At 42.4% G+C, this 11,463-nt stretch overlaps 1 protein-coding gene across 2 annotated transcripts in view; it reads left to right on the top strand.

Moving 5' to 3' along the window:
• FAM114A2 (family with sequence similarity 114 member A2) overlaps positions 1 to 11,073 on the top strand; it is an 11,388-nt gene extending 315 nt beyond the window's left edge. The window contains exons 2-14 of one of the 2 annotated variants that reach the window (XM_014948021.1): positions 1,073 to 1,284; positions 1,488 to 1,584; positions 2,042 to 2,137; positions 2,425 to 2,537; positions 3,584 to 3,718; positions 3,873 to 4,031; positions 4,647 to 4,770; positions 5,747 to 5,826; positions 6,531 to 6,659; positions 6,878 to 7,017; positions 7,793 to 7,865; positions 8,664 to 8,717; positions 9,449 to 11,073. In XM_014948021.1, coding sequence (XP_014803507.1) covers positions 1,075 to 1,284; positions 1,488 to 1,584; positions 2,042 to 2,137; positions 2,425 to 2,537; positions 3,584 to 3,718; positions 3,873 to 4,031; positions 4,647 to 4,770; positions 5,747 to 5,826; positions 6,531 to 6,659; positions 6,878 to 7,017; positions 7,793 to 7,865; positions 8,664 to 8,717; positions 9,449 to 9,550 — 1,512 coding nt within the window. In that variant the 5' untranslated portion in view covers positions 1,073 to 1,074 and the 3' untranslated portion in view covers positions 9,551 to 11,073. Of the gene's footprint in view, positions 1 to 1,072; positions 1,285 to 1,487; positions 1,585 to 2,041; positions 2,138 to 2,424; positions 2,538 to 3,583; positions 3,719 to 3,872; positions 4,032 to 4,646; positions 4,771 to 5,746; positions 5,827 to 6,530; positions 6,660 to 6,877; positions 7,018 to 7,792; positions 7,866 to 7,999; positions 8,073 to 8,663; positions 8,718 to 9,448 lie in introns of both variants that reach the window. The other variant, XM_014948022.1, reaches the window with a different exon arrangement.
• The last annotated feature ends 390 nt before the right edge of the window (positions 11,074 to 11,463 follow it).

Raw genomic sequence — 11,463 nt, forward strand, 5'->3', positions numbered from 1 at the left:
GGCAAGGAGTCCCGTGGGGGGGGTGGGCTTTAGGGGACTTGGGGGTCCCCTGTGGGGCAGACAACCCCATATGGGGGTTATGGGGCCCTGGGGGTCTCCCGAGGAAATGGAGGCCCCCCCGGGGGTTGGGGGGCGCAGGGGGAGCCCGGGTGGGGATGGGCCCGGTGGGGTGCCCTGGGTGTCCCTGGTGGGAGCTGAGTGTGGCCGGGTGGTCCTGGGGAAACAGAGCGGGGGGTCCCCTGCCTGTCACCCCTTCCTTTAGGGCTGCTGTCCTCCTCCTCCGCTTAACGCCAAGAAAATCCCATTCCTGGGGGTAACTGCCCCGATTCCATCAGGGGCTCTCTGGGGACGCTGCTTGATCCCGGCAGGTGCTTGACGTGGCCCTGCCCGTCCCTGCCCGCTGCTGCCTTCACGTTAATGCCCCGGTCGGCAGGAGGGAGAGACCCCTGCCCCGTGAGCAGGCCGCAGCGGGGCATGGGCAGTGTCAGGGCCGGCATTTGTGGCCAGGGCCAGCTGGAACCTGTTTCAAATGCTGGGTGGCGTTAACACCCTGGCAAAGCTCAGCCCTAAATAGAGAAGTGAAGCAGTCACTGCCTCCCTACCTGCCTGGCAGTCTGACAGCTATCCCCATTTCTCTCTGTCACCCTTCAAAGCAGCCGTCCCAAGCAATTTGGTTTTGTTACTTTTTTTTTTTTTTTTTTTGGTGAAGCAAGTTATGGATTTAATTGTCTGAGGACCTTTTGTACCTTTTATTTGCTTCTCAGAGTTAGCAACCTGTTTTTTTACCTGAGGAGAGGGTGTGTCAGTTAGATAAAGCCACCTGTTTCTGTGGGATGTTTCTGTGGGACTTTAAACTTCCAAGTGTGACATTTCTTCCAGTCAGACGTAACCCAGTGTACATACTCCCTTAAAAGCATAATCTGTTTATGTGGGTATGGGTGCCAACATAAAGGGATTTCTGACTTAGTTGTATTTAATTATTTAAAGCACAAATGTGATGCTTTTGAACTAATGTTGAAGTGTACAAGGGAGTGATTGTTTTATCAGCTTTGCTTTCTACGGGTGTTTGTAGTCATGTCTGAGAAAGACAGTGGTGAAAGTCTGAAAGAAGAAACCTCCCACGAAGATGAAAACAAACAGAAAGCAGAGGATCTGGGCTGCGCTGAGCGCAATGAAGAGAGAGAGCAAGAGCTTGAACCTGTGCCTATGACTCGGAAAAGACCTGAACCCAAATCCCCAAGCCAGCCTGCTGCCACAGAAAAGCCTGCAGCTGAAACACTCAAGGTACGTTCCTGGGCTTGCTCTGAATAATGTGACTTCACATTTCATGGCTTTCTGCACAGCAGAATTTTGGCCATAAACCTCACTGATTTATTGAAAATTCACATTATTGCTTATCTGAAAACAAAAAGTTATATGTCACAGACTGCTTGTGTTTCTGTCACCGTAGTACCTGCATCACTCTCCTCTGCTTTTCTTTATTAAAGGTCTCTGATCCTCCTACTGTTCAGACAGGATGGGGGTACTGGGGCAGCTGGGGGAAATCTCTTCTGTCAACTGCGTCTGCTACTGTAGCCACTGTAGGTAAGGCTGTTTCTGGTATTTGATAATATATTAACCATACTTCATGTCTCAGGCTGGTGCTTTTGAGCTTGTTACTAGAGAAGGGGATTTCTGTTATAGAAGCAATTATTGGAAAAATGTCAAGAGAATCGTTCAAGTAATGGGGAAAACTTGTACCAAGAGGTCCAGTGAGATTAAGGAAATATGCACAGCCGAAATTACTTTCAACTTTTTAAAGTCTTTGCATAATTTTCAGCTGGTACTTTAAATGGGTATTCAACTGGTATTTAGAACTTTATTTAAAATCTGAGAGGAAACTCGGGTTCATTACAAGCTGAATAGTAGGTTTTAGTGCTGAGTGAACTGTCTCGAAGAGGAGGAATGCAGAATGATAGAAAACAATATGCAGCCCTACTCCTGTTTCTGTTCTGATTTCTGTTGTATCTCACAGTTAAAGTGATACTGCTGTCTTCTCTAGGTCAAGGTATTTCAAATGTCATCGAAAAAGCAGAAACAACCCTTGGGATCCCCAGTCCTAGTGAAATCTCTTCAGAGACTGGAGATGCTAGAAGAGGTCAGTTTTTACTGCATAACAGCAGCATGGAAATGTTTCTCATAAGATAATCAGCCCCAAAATCACATCACCTTACCTTGCAAGATGCATCTTGAGTTAGATAGCTGTATGCTAAAATAATACTCTATTGCTTACTTTTTTTATCTCTGAAAAGTAGGTAGGAAAATAATCCCAATTCTAGCCCTGCTCTTATCTGATACTTGGTGTTTGTTAATTGTCTCGACTCTGCAGCTGATGGGATCCTTTTTTTTGGGAGTGAGATGTTAATTTTCTGCCTTCTAATGCAGGAAGTGAGAATGCTGGTGCTAGCAGCGCAGATGGAGTTGATGATGGCAGTTCGTTTCCTATCGCTGGTGCTCTGGGGGTCTTATCAACCATCTCTACTGCTGTCCAAAGCACAGTGAGTGAGCTGGGAATGCAGGAGACAATGGGTTTAAGGGAGCGTTGGGGTTTTTACCTTTCATCTGAAACATTGTAAGAGGAAACTTTTAATTTTGACTTCTGTGGGATGAATGGTAAGAAGCAGTTTTAACCTTCAGACAGTCTTTATCCTGTGCCTTGCTTCTGACTGGAACTTAACATGTAAATTGTCTTGAATTTTGATAGTTCTGTATTAAATGTTGATACATAACAAAAAAAAACCTAATGGTGGACTGTGTGGTGTGTGCATTCCTATGCATGTCAGCTCTGTACTGAGCATTATCTCTGCTTTAGAGTATTCAGGTAAATGCAGGGTCGGAGTCATTCCTGGAATATTTCCACTGATTTCCACAGAATGTCTAGAGAAGAAATCCATTCTCCTCTTCAAAAACTTCTGTGAAACTAGCCCAAATTGCTTGGAAATGAGCTTGCTCCTGTGACCATGAGAAATGCGCTTCAAAGGAACCAGAAATGTCTAGAGAAGAAATCCATTCTCCTCTTCAAAAACTTCTGTGAAACTAGCCCAAATTGCTTGGAAATGAGCTTGCTCCTGTGACCATGAGAAATGCGCTTCAAAGGAACCCATTACCCTTAGAAACTGTGCTTTTGTGATCTGCTGTCTTGTCAATTTGCCTGTGAATCTGAAAGAATTGCAGATGGGAACCTTGCTTCTGCTTTTAAGGCTTGAACAAGAGTTAGTAACCCACAGGTGCAGTGTTGTCTGATTGTAAGGATGAGAACTAAATACTTTAATGTGCTGAGAACCAGCTTGTTTACAAAACAAAAATTTATTTCCCATCAGATTGCTGCAGCTCTCTGAGCACTGTATTAGACTGTTGGTTGGTAGTGTGTTGTGGCACTTTCCATGTCCTTCTGCTACGTTTGTGGTGATTAGGGTTGAATTTTAGGGTGACAAGCCTCAATTTGGCTTGTATGTGAGTGCCATATAAATCCCCCAATTCACTGTCCTCAATCGTGTAATATTCTGTGACTTTCATGCGCTGTTTATCCAAATCTGATTCCTAGGGCAAAACTGTTATTAGTGGAGGTCTGGATGCCTTGGAATTCATTGGGAAAAAGACAATGGATGTAATAGCTGAGGGAGACCCTGGATTCAAAAAAACAAAGGGCCTAATGAACAGAAACTCGACATTATCACAGGTATGGCCGTTCCATATCAGCTCTTCTCTCCTTTCTTCTCCCTTCTTTTGTTGTCCTGTCTTTAAGCAGCCATTTACTATTGAACCAAAAGCCTTCTCCTCCTGTGTTTTGTATCTTCTGGCACTGATCCGAGTTCTCCGCTTTTCTTTTTCAGGTCTTACGAGAGGCAAAGGAGAAAGAAGAGCAGCAGACAGCTACTGAGGTTACCATGGCTACGGAGAAGAAAGCCCATTATGGGTTACTGTTTGATGAGTTTCAGGGTCTTTCGCATCTGGAGGCCTTAGAGATGCTTTCCAGAGAGAGTGAATCAAAGGTAATGGCCTTGAGCGATTTGTCTTCTATTTTGAGTTCAGCTGAGCAGGGCAAAAAAGATGAGAAATATATGTATATACATGTGAAATCAAGTGCTCAGAACTTGCTATCAAATGATTGATTACACAACTTCACTTTGACCCCTGCATTACGATCTCGTGTTTACCTTGGGAGCATTATGGCCTGTCCTCAGCTCCTAAAGCCGTTCTCTTTACCCAGCTATTCAACAATTTTTCACAAATTACTCTCTTGTCGTACCCACTTGTTTACTGCCTTGGTCTGGAGAAGTGGAAAGTATTGTAAGCACAGCAGAGATTGTCCTCTCTGTCTTGGGGCAAGGAGAAGGGCAGATCAGCATGCAATTTTGGAATTCATTCATTTTTTTAATGAAATAAATTAGTTGAATAACTCATTAAATAATAGTGAATTTTTAAGAAGACTTCAGAAATAGGTCTTTTTCACTTTCCTCCTTCCCACAGGAAAAAAAAGCACTTTCTCATTAATATCAGTCTGTGATGTTTTCACATGCAGTGCAAAACAGTGCTGCGTCTTCCATCCTGTTTCTTTTTCTTGTTAGATTTATGATTCTCTTTTTGGCCGTGCTTCCCCTAACTAGGTGAAATCAGTTCTAAATGCCCTCTCTGGAGAAGAGTTAGACACGCTGAAGGATGAAATGGAGCAACTCAAAGAGGCATTTTCTTTACCTGAATTCTTTGAAGAAGAGGAGGAAGAAAAGAAGGGTAAGAGGTTCTGGGAGAAGCTGGTTCTTAATGAAATTCTCGGTGTAGAGCCAACCAGCCCTGAGATCACTAGCAATGGGCATGATGCCAAAGTGAAGTTATTCTTTAGCTGGGTGCTTAATCCTAAAGTTGACTGTGGGCAGGAGCATGACAGGTAGCAATACCCTTCATCTCTGGAAAGCTGCTGTGCATTAATTCTGTAGCAGGAACAATTTCTTGCCAGAGCAGGATTAGAGTTGCTTGACTTGTGGGCAGTTCATACAACTGACCTTGAGCCAAGATGCAAATTCAAAGAGATGCTGGGTTCTGCTGGCCGTGAGGGAAAGACTGTGAATAGAGTTGTCCAACCTGTGGGAGAGCAAAAAGCTTTATTTTTTTAAATGAGAGTTAGCCACACAGACCAAAACCCTCCGTACACAAGAGCCATCTGATTCTTGAGGATTACGCAGATTTAAATGTAAATTTCTTGCATTGCTTTTACCTAAATGACTCATTGGGGAGGGCTTACACACCTGCATTTGCTATCATTTAACATTTAATGTACCTTTTATATTTGTACATGATGGATCTCACAGCCTTCCCCCCACTGTTAACATCTGCCCTGGCATATAAAATAGGAGAACCACAGGCTTTAAGTGATTCTTCAGATTCTCCAAGGTGATGTGCAAGTTAGTGCATTGAAAAGTGGTGCCTGAAAATTAGTAATTAAAAAAAAATGGAATTACCTTAGCTACAAAACCAGAACTGAAAAAGCAAAAGCTAAACTTTTGGCCCTGATATATCCACCTTTTCAGAACTTACATTATAAGTTGTATTTTAAAAGTCCAGGTTTGATGTATTCTTGCCTGAGGTGATGATTCAATGAGAGATGAACGAAACAGCTGAGAGATTTGTGAAGAACCGGTTGTGTATTGAGATGTTGCTTATTCCTGTATCTGTCCTTTGTGTGGATTCTTCAACTTTTCCTGTCTTTTAGGAGATGAGGAATTCACAAAAGAAGTAACAGAGTTGTTTTCAGAATTGCGTATCTGCTCAAAGCCGGACAAACTGATCACGGTGAGTTATTTCCCACCTTCTAAAAGCTGGAGGGATTCCTCACAGGACCTGCTTCTCAGTCCTGCTTTGCTTGTGAAAATACCAAAGGCATGAAAGCAAGCTGTGTTTTAGATCCTTTGGCAGTTGTAGGCAAAAGAAATGTGCCTTTTCCTTTGACGTTATGGGGCAAAATCGTGTTCTGTCATGTCTTTGGCTCTGAATCAGTAGACACCAGGGTGTCTTTGCCCTCTCCCTGGGCAGTAATCAGTGGTGGCAGAGATAACCAGAGATAAGCCTTCAGCCACCACAATGAAATCAACCTACAGTGAACTGAAGCCTTTTTCTTGGTACGAAGCAGCTGGTTTTACTGTGTTTAGAAGTTGGTATGAGGTAGAACTGCCTTTCTTGCCTTCATTTCACTACCCTTCAGTTCCACCAAGTGGCAGCAGCATTCTGCAGACATGTTTTTAAAGCACCCCTTAGTCGTGGTCTTCCTGGTAAACTCCAGCACCCGGTGCTAGAGAAATGACTGCCCTCAACTACGTTACTGCATCCAACCCTCTACAAAGTCCTGAAGGCCCTGGGATCATTTGTCCTAATTCTTCTCACTAGCTCAGGAGTTGTGGCGGTTTCTTTCCTCTAGAGAGGTCCTATGCTCCGTGTTTTGTGGTGTGCAAGGGGGGCTTCATTCCAGTCATTAAGTACTATGGCACATCTTCATGCAGGTGAGGACATCTGCTCACGAATGGATAGCACGATTCAACAGCAGTCTTCCTAAAGAAGAAAAAGAGAGTGAAGAAAACCAAGAAGTAGAATCTGGAGATGGTGACCGTGATGCTAAAAAATCAGTAGAGGTAACTCAGTGATGAAGGAAGTGAATATCTGGCCGCAGAGTGTTTCTCTGGCTGTGAAGTTACAGCTGTGATTCCCAGGGTTTATGGGCTTCTATTTCTGTGCAGATTCTGAGGTCTGAAAGGGTGGCGGAGTGACAGTATGTTGGGTGATTCACTTGTTTAGAAAATAAAAGCTGCTAGTTTTTGAATGGTATGGGGAATCTTTTTAACTCTTGCAGGATATTCATGCGTTTGCCATAAAAAGTCTGGCTGAACTGACGGCGTGTTCCATTGAAATGTTTCACAAAACTGCAGCTTTGTTTCTACACGGTGAGAAACAAGAGGTGACAGCCACGGATAGAGCCAAGTCCCTTTCACAGTAAGTTCATCTCTTAGTAAATGTGTAGCATGTAATTACTTACATACTGATTTAACTGTCTAATAAATCCATGGGATGAAGGGCTCTTGAAATCTGCATACATGCTCAGAGTTGCACTGGGTGGCATCACTACATTCCAGCAGAATTCCGTTGTCTCTTTCTATTTCTGGCTTAAAGACATTTCTTGATATGAAAGAGGAAACCCTACTTGAAAGCTTTTATATAGTCAAGAAGAATGTTTGCTCTAAGCTTGTGCTAGTTAGTAGATAGCCATATAAAATATGACAAAGCATTTGTATAAAACTGATGCTTAATTATCTCTTCGTTAATCATTTAGTATGTTAGGTACATGATATTGTAAAATTTCTGTAACTAATTAGTGGACTGGTTTTACCAGTAATGCATAACACGAGATTTTTCTTTTCTGTCAGGAGATACTTGGCAAGTATATAAAATACTCAGTACCTTCTAAGTCAGAAAATGACACTTGTCAGTAAAAAAAGCAAGTTAGTACTGTTCCTTCTTGAATGGATGTGTCTGTTCTCTGAATGCTGTTTCAGCTCTTCAGCTTTAATTATTTATTTTTCCATCTTTCCCCTCCCTAATTTATCTGGGGAACTGCTGGATCTTCAGATACTGTATGCTCTGTATCAATTTCGGTTTAATTTAGCTTTATATGCAAGGAAACAGGGTATTTATGTGTTAGAGGAATGCTAAATGAAAGTTATTTTGTAAACTGTAATTACTACATGGTTTTCCTACTCTACTTCCGCAGAATGACAATTGTGCTGTGTAAAGAACTATCAACCTTCTCTAAAGAGTTTACTACGTGCTTAACGACTGCGGGGGTAAGAGTTACACCATAATTCTTAGGAATAAAATGTTGGTTGGTTGATTAGAGCCTTGGGATCTTCACCACGAAGTGCTTTTTGTGTTTGCACGTTTGCATGTGCAGTTTTTTTGTCCTACTCTTCTTCCGCAGAATGACAATTGTGCTGTGTAAAGAACTATCAACCTTCTCTAAAGAGTTTACTACGTGCTTAACGACTGCGGGGGTAAGAGTTACACCATAATTCTTAGGAATAAAATGTGGTTAGTTGATTAGAGCCTTGGGATCTTCACCACGAAGTGCTTTTTGTGTTTGCACGTTTGTATGTGCAGTTTTTTTGCCCTGTGAACTGATGTTTTAGGCCAGTGTTCCCCAAATCGTGGCAGCTGAATGTGCACTGAGCTTTGAGTGCCTCCTGCTGCATTCAGCCTGGCACAGAGCGGGGTGGGAATTGGTGCTGACAGTACTAGGGAGACAGGAGAAAGTCACATTGGTGATCCTGGTGTGGATTTTTCCAAAACACTCAGGTGTTATTGAAGATAACATCATTTTCTCTAAATTCTCCAGAATTCATTTCCACATCAGAATTCATCTCCACAGTTCATTTGAAGATACAATGTGTGTATTTGTGTACAACTTGGGTGTGTGGGGGTTACTCTGTTCTTATTTGCATGCTCTGGGGCAGGTGGTGTGACTTCACTTTCCTATAGCTGAGAGAGCAGTGGTGATTCGAAACCTACTGAGGATTTAGCTTTATCTTGCTTGAAGAAATGTGATCAAATTTTCAATCAGAATAATATATGTCTGATCTCTGCAGGTCAAAGAGAAAGCAGATGTGCTTAATCCCTTAATCACTGGAGTGTTTTTGGAGGTCAGTTAAGCTAAAGTTAAAACTTTAAGCTAATACTTAAAAATTAGATATGCTGGGTTTTTTCCACTTCAGTGTCCTTACGCGTGCCAAGTTCTCTAACCTATGGTCTAAGATTCTGCTTACTTATCTAATAACTTAAAAGTTTTAATAAATGCCCGTAGACTTCACAAGAGATGAGTGAGTTAGTGAAGAGTGAGCCTTATGTGGGCTCAGCTGACAGCTGTGATGGGTCAGAAGACACATTAAATTCAGCAGCCTGGATTTGTAGAATTCAAATGTCCAAAGTCAAACCTTAGACAAGCTCATAAATCAGCATGAGAGGGTCCCAGTGCTTCCCAGTTGTTAAGTGGGTTCTCAGTGCTTGTAAATTTCTGAGGTGTGGTAGGAAACGGGTGTTTCCTGTTGATGTGTGTTCTTTCTTCCTGTCACAGCGTGTGTATGCTTCACTTTGAAATAAATTCCTCTCATCTATTATCGAAAACAGAATCCTATGTTGGACTGTACCTAATCTTGTTTGGGGTTTTTTAAGCCAGTTGCTTTTTTGCCTAGTGGCATAAAGCCCCTCAAAAACTTAAATTGATTTCTAGAATGAAGCCTTAAAAATCCAACAAGCACTAGGCTTTCTGTTTCTTATGTGCATTAATCAATGCTGTTTGAAATGAGTGTGTGGTTAGTAAAGCTGATTGGTAGCGTAATTATTCATGTGTATATTTTGATTTTTGTTTTCACAGGCTTCAAACAGCGCTTCATATATCCAAGATGCCTTCCAGCTCTTGCTGCCTGTTCTGCAGATCTCTCTTATTGAGGCTAGAACGGAACTATCACAGCAATAAAAACCTCTCTAATTAAGAACTTTTTGACCTTCCCACTTCGTAGTTTCCATGCTGGAGAATGATGTAATGGCTCTTATTAAAGGGAAAAAGATTAACTCTGATGGCTGCTGCTGCAGGAACAGTGATTAAATGCAGCCTGGCAATGACAGCCCTTACAGCACGTTGTGAGATGCGATTAGCATAGTCCAGGCTGGTGGACAACGTGACAGACCTAAAGTGCAGATTGCTTCTCTGTTTTCATGGACTGTCTGTATCTTTTCACTGAAATCCCTTTGCTGTATGTGTTAACAAGCTCTTTGGAGAAGCTCTCTGGACTGTGAAGACAGTGCAGGAGAAAAGAGGAGCAGCTGGCTGGTTAAAGAGTTAGCTTAAAATCATGGTGTGATTTTTAAGTCAGAGAGACATAATTAGGTTCCTGATAGCTCTGTGTTGGTCTTGAAATGAATATTGCATAGGAGGTACAAGAAAAGGCAAATATTTATGATTATGAACCTCGCAGTTCTTAGACTGGAAAGAACAGAGCAGAGAGGATTCCTTATCAAGCCCTTGTTGCTGATGAGGAGAAGCCCCGGCTTCCTGAAGATGTTTGTTAATGACTCGGTGATGTGGGATGAGGACTCTCACTGGGGGGCTGTTTCTCATTCTCTTGCAGAGTGCTTGCTTCAGCACGAGTTGGGAAAATGCTGATCTGGCCCTAAGAATGTGGGTACTTTGCTTTATAGCAATAAATGAGAACTGGCTAAAAGGGGTTGATTCGTGTTTGGGCAATTTAATGAGAGAATTTAGCAGGAGGACTCCCCTTTTTCAGTGCAGCTTGACATGTCAGCCCCAGACTGTTCACAAACTCAGATGCTGCTTTTCTCCCGTTTCTGTGTAAAAATACTATAATGCAATGCTCCTTCTTCTTGGAAGTTATATTAAAGTAGGGGGAGAGGAAGCAATTTGGTTCTGTTAGCGGGAGTCCTAATTTGTCTCAGAAGCTGCTCCACATATGGTATCTGTTTCTTTGTGCTGTGAAAGTTCCCTGCTTTGTTCTTTTCTGTAATTTTTTTTATCTTTTGAGCCTGCCCATTGGGAGGGAGCAGCCTCTGTTGGAATCACAAGAGCAGAAAGGCACAGCTGAAATGGGACTTCAAGAAGTCCAGAATAGCTAACTAGAGGTGACCGGGTGTCACACCTGCCTCTGTACTCGCTCATTGGTAACAATGATGCTCAAATCCCCTTTGGAAAATCCTCTGGGTTTTAACAGGTCTTGCACATTTCTGCTGTACTGAAGGCTTAACAATCTTCTGCTCTATTTGTGCCATAGAGAAATGTTTTTATTGTTAGAATACCTTTTGGCTAATGCTCCTCTGATTTTATATATATATATGGAAAAAGCTCTGCCTCAGTCCTGGTTAGACTGATCAGATCTCTGAAGGGAGAGCCTTTTTTTTGCATCGTAAAGAAAACGACTTGAAAGGAGCGTGTCTGGGGTAAAAAAATCTGCACTACAATAAACTCTATATTTTTTTTCTTCTTTATGTTGATAGCATTATTAAAGAAAAGATTTATTTTGACTGCCATTTCAGGTAAAAGCTATCAAGATAGCAATGGGCACGAATGAAATGAGAAGAAAGAACTGTGTTTTGTTTTTTCCTCCTCAGCCCTGACTGGTTTGTGGGGCAGCTCTGGGGCTGGGACAGCTGGGGCTGTTCTCAGGGCAAGGTACCATTTCATGGGAAAGAGGCATCTGAAACCAGGCTGGGGAGAGAGAGCTCCCAGTTCCTGCACTGGTGTGAAATGGCAGCTTCGCTCCTGCCTCAAAGCCAACATTTACAGAAATGTCAGAAGAGAAGAAATAAAGATAACAGGGTTCTGTGAAGCAGCATCTGCTCTTCTTGCAGATAAATTCTACTGACCTGCAGTGCTTT

The sequence above is a fragment of the Calidris pugnax genome, unplaced genomic scaffold, assembly GCF_001431845.1.
Source record: "Calidris pugnax isolate Ruff unplaced genomic scaffold, ASM143184v1 scaffold27, whole genome shotgun sequence".
NCBI classification, from domain to species: domain Eukaryota; kingdom Metazoa; phylum Chordata; class Aves; order Charadriiformes; family Scolopacidae; genus Calidris; species Calidris pugnax.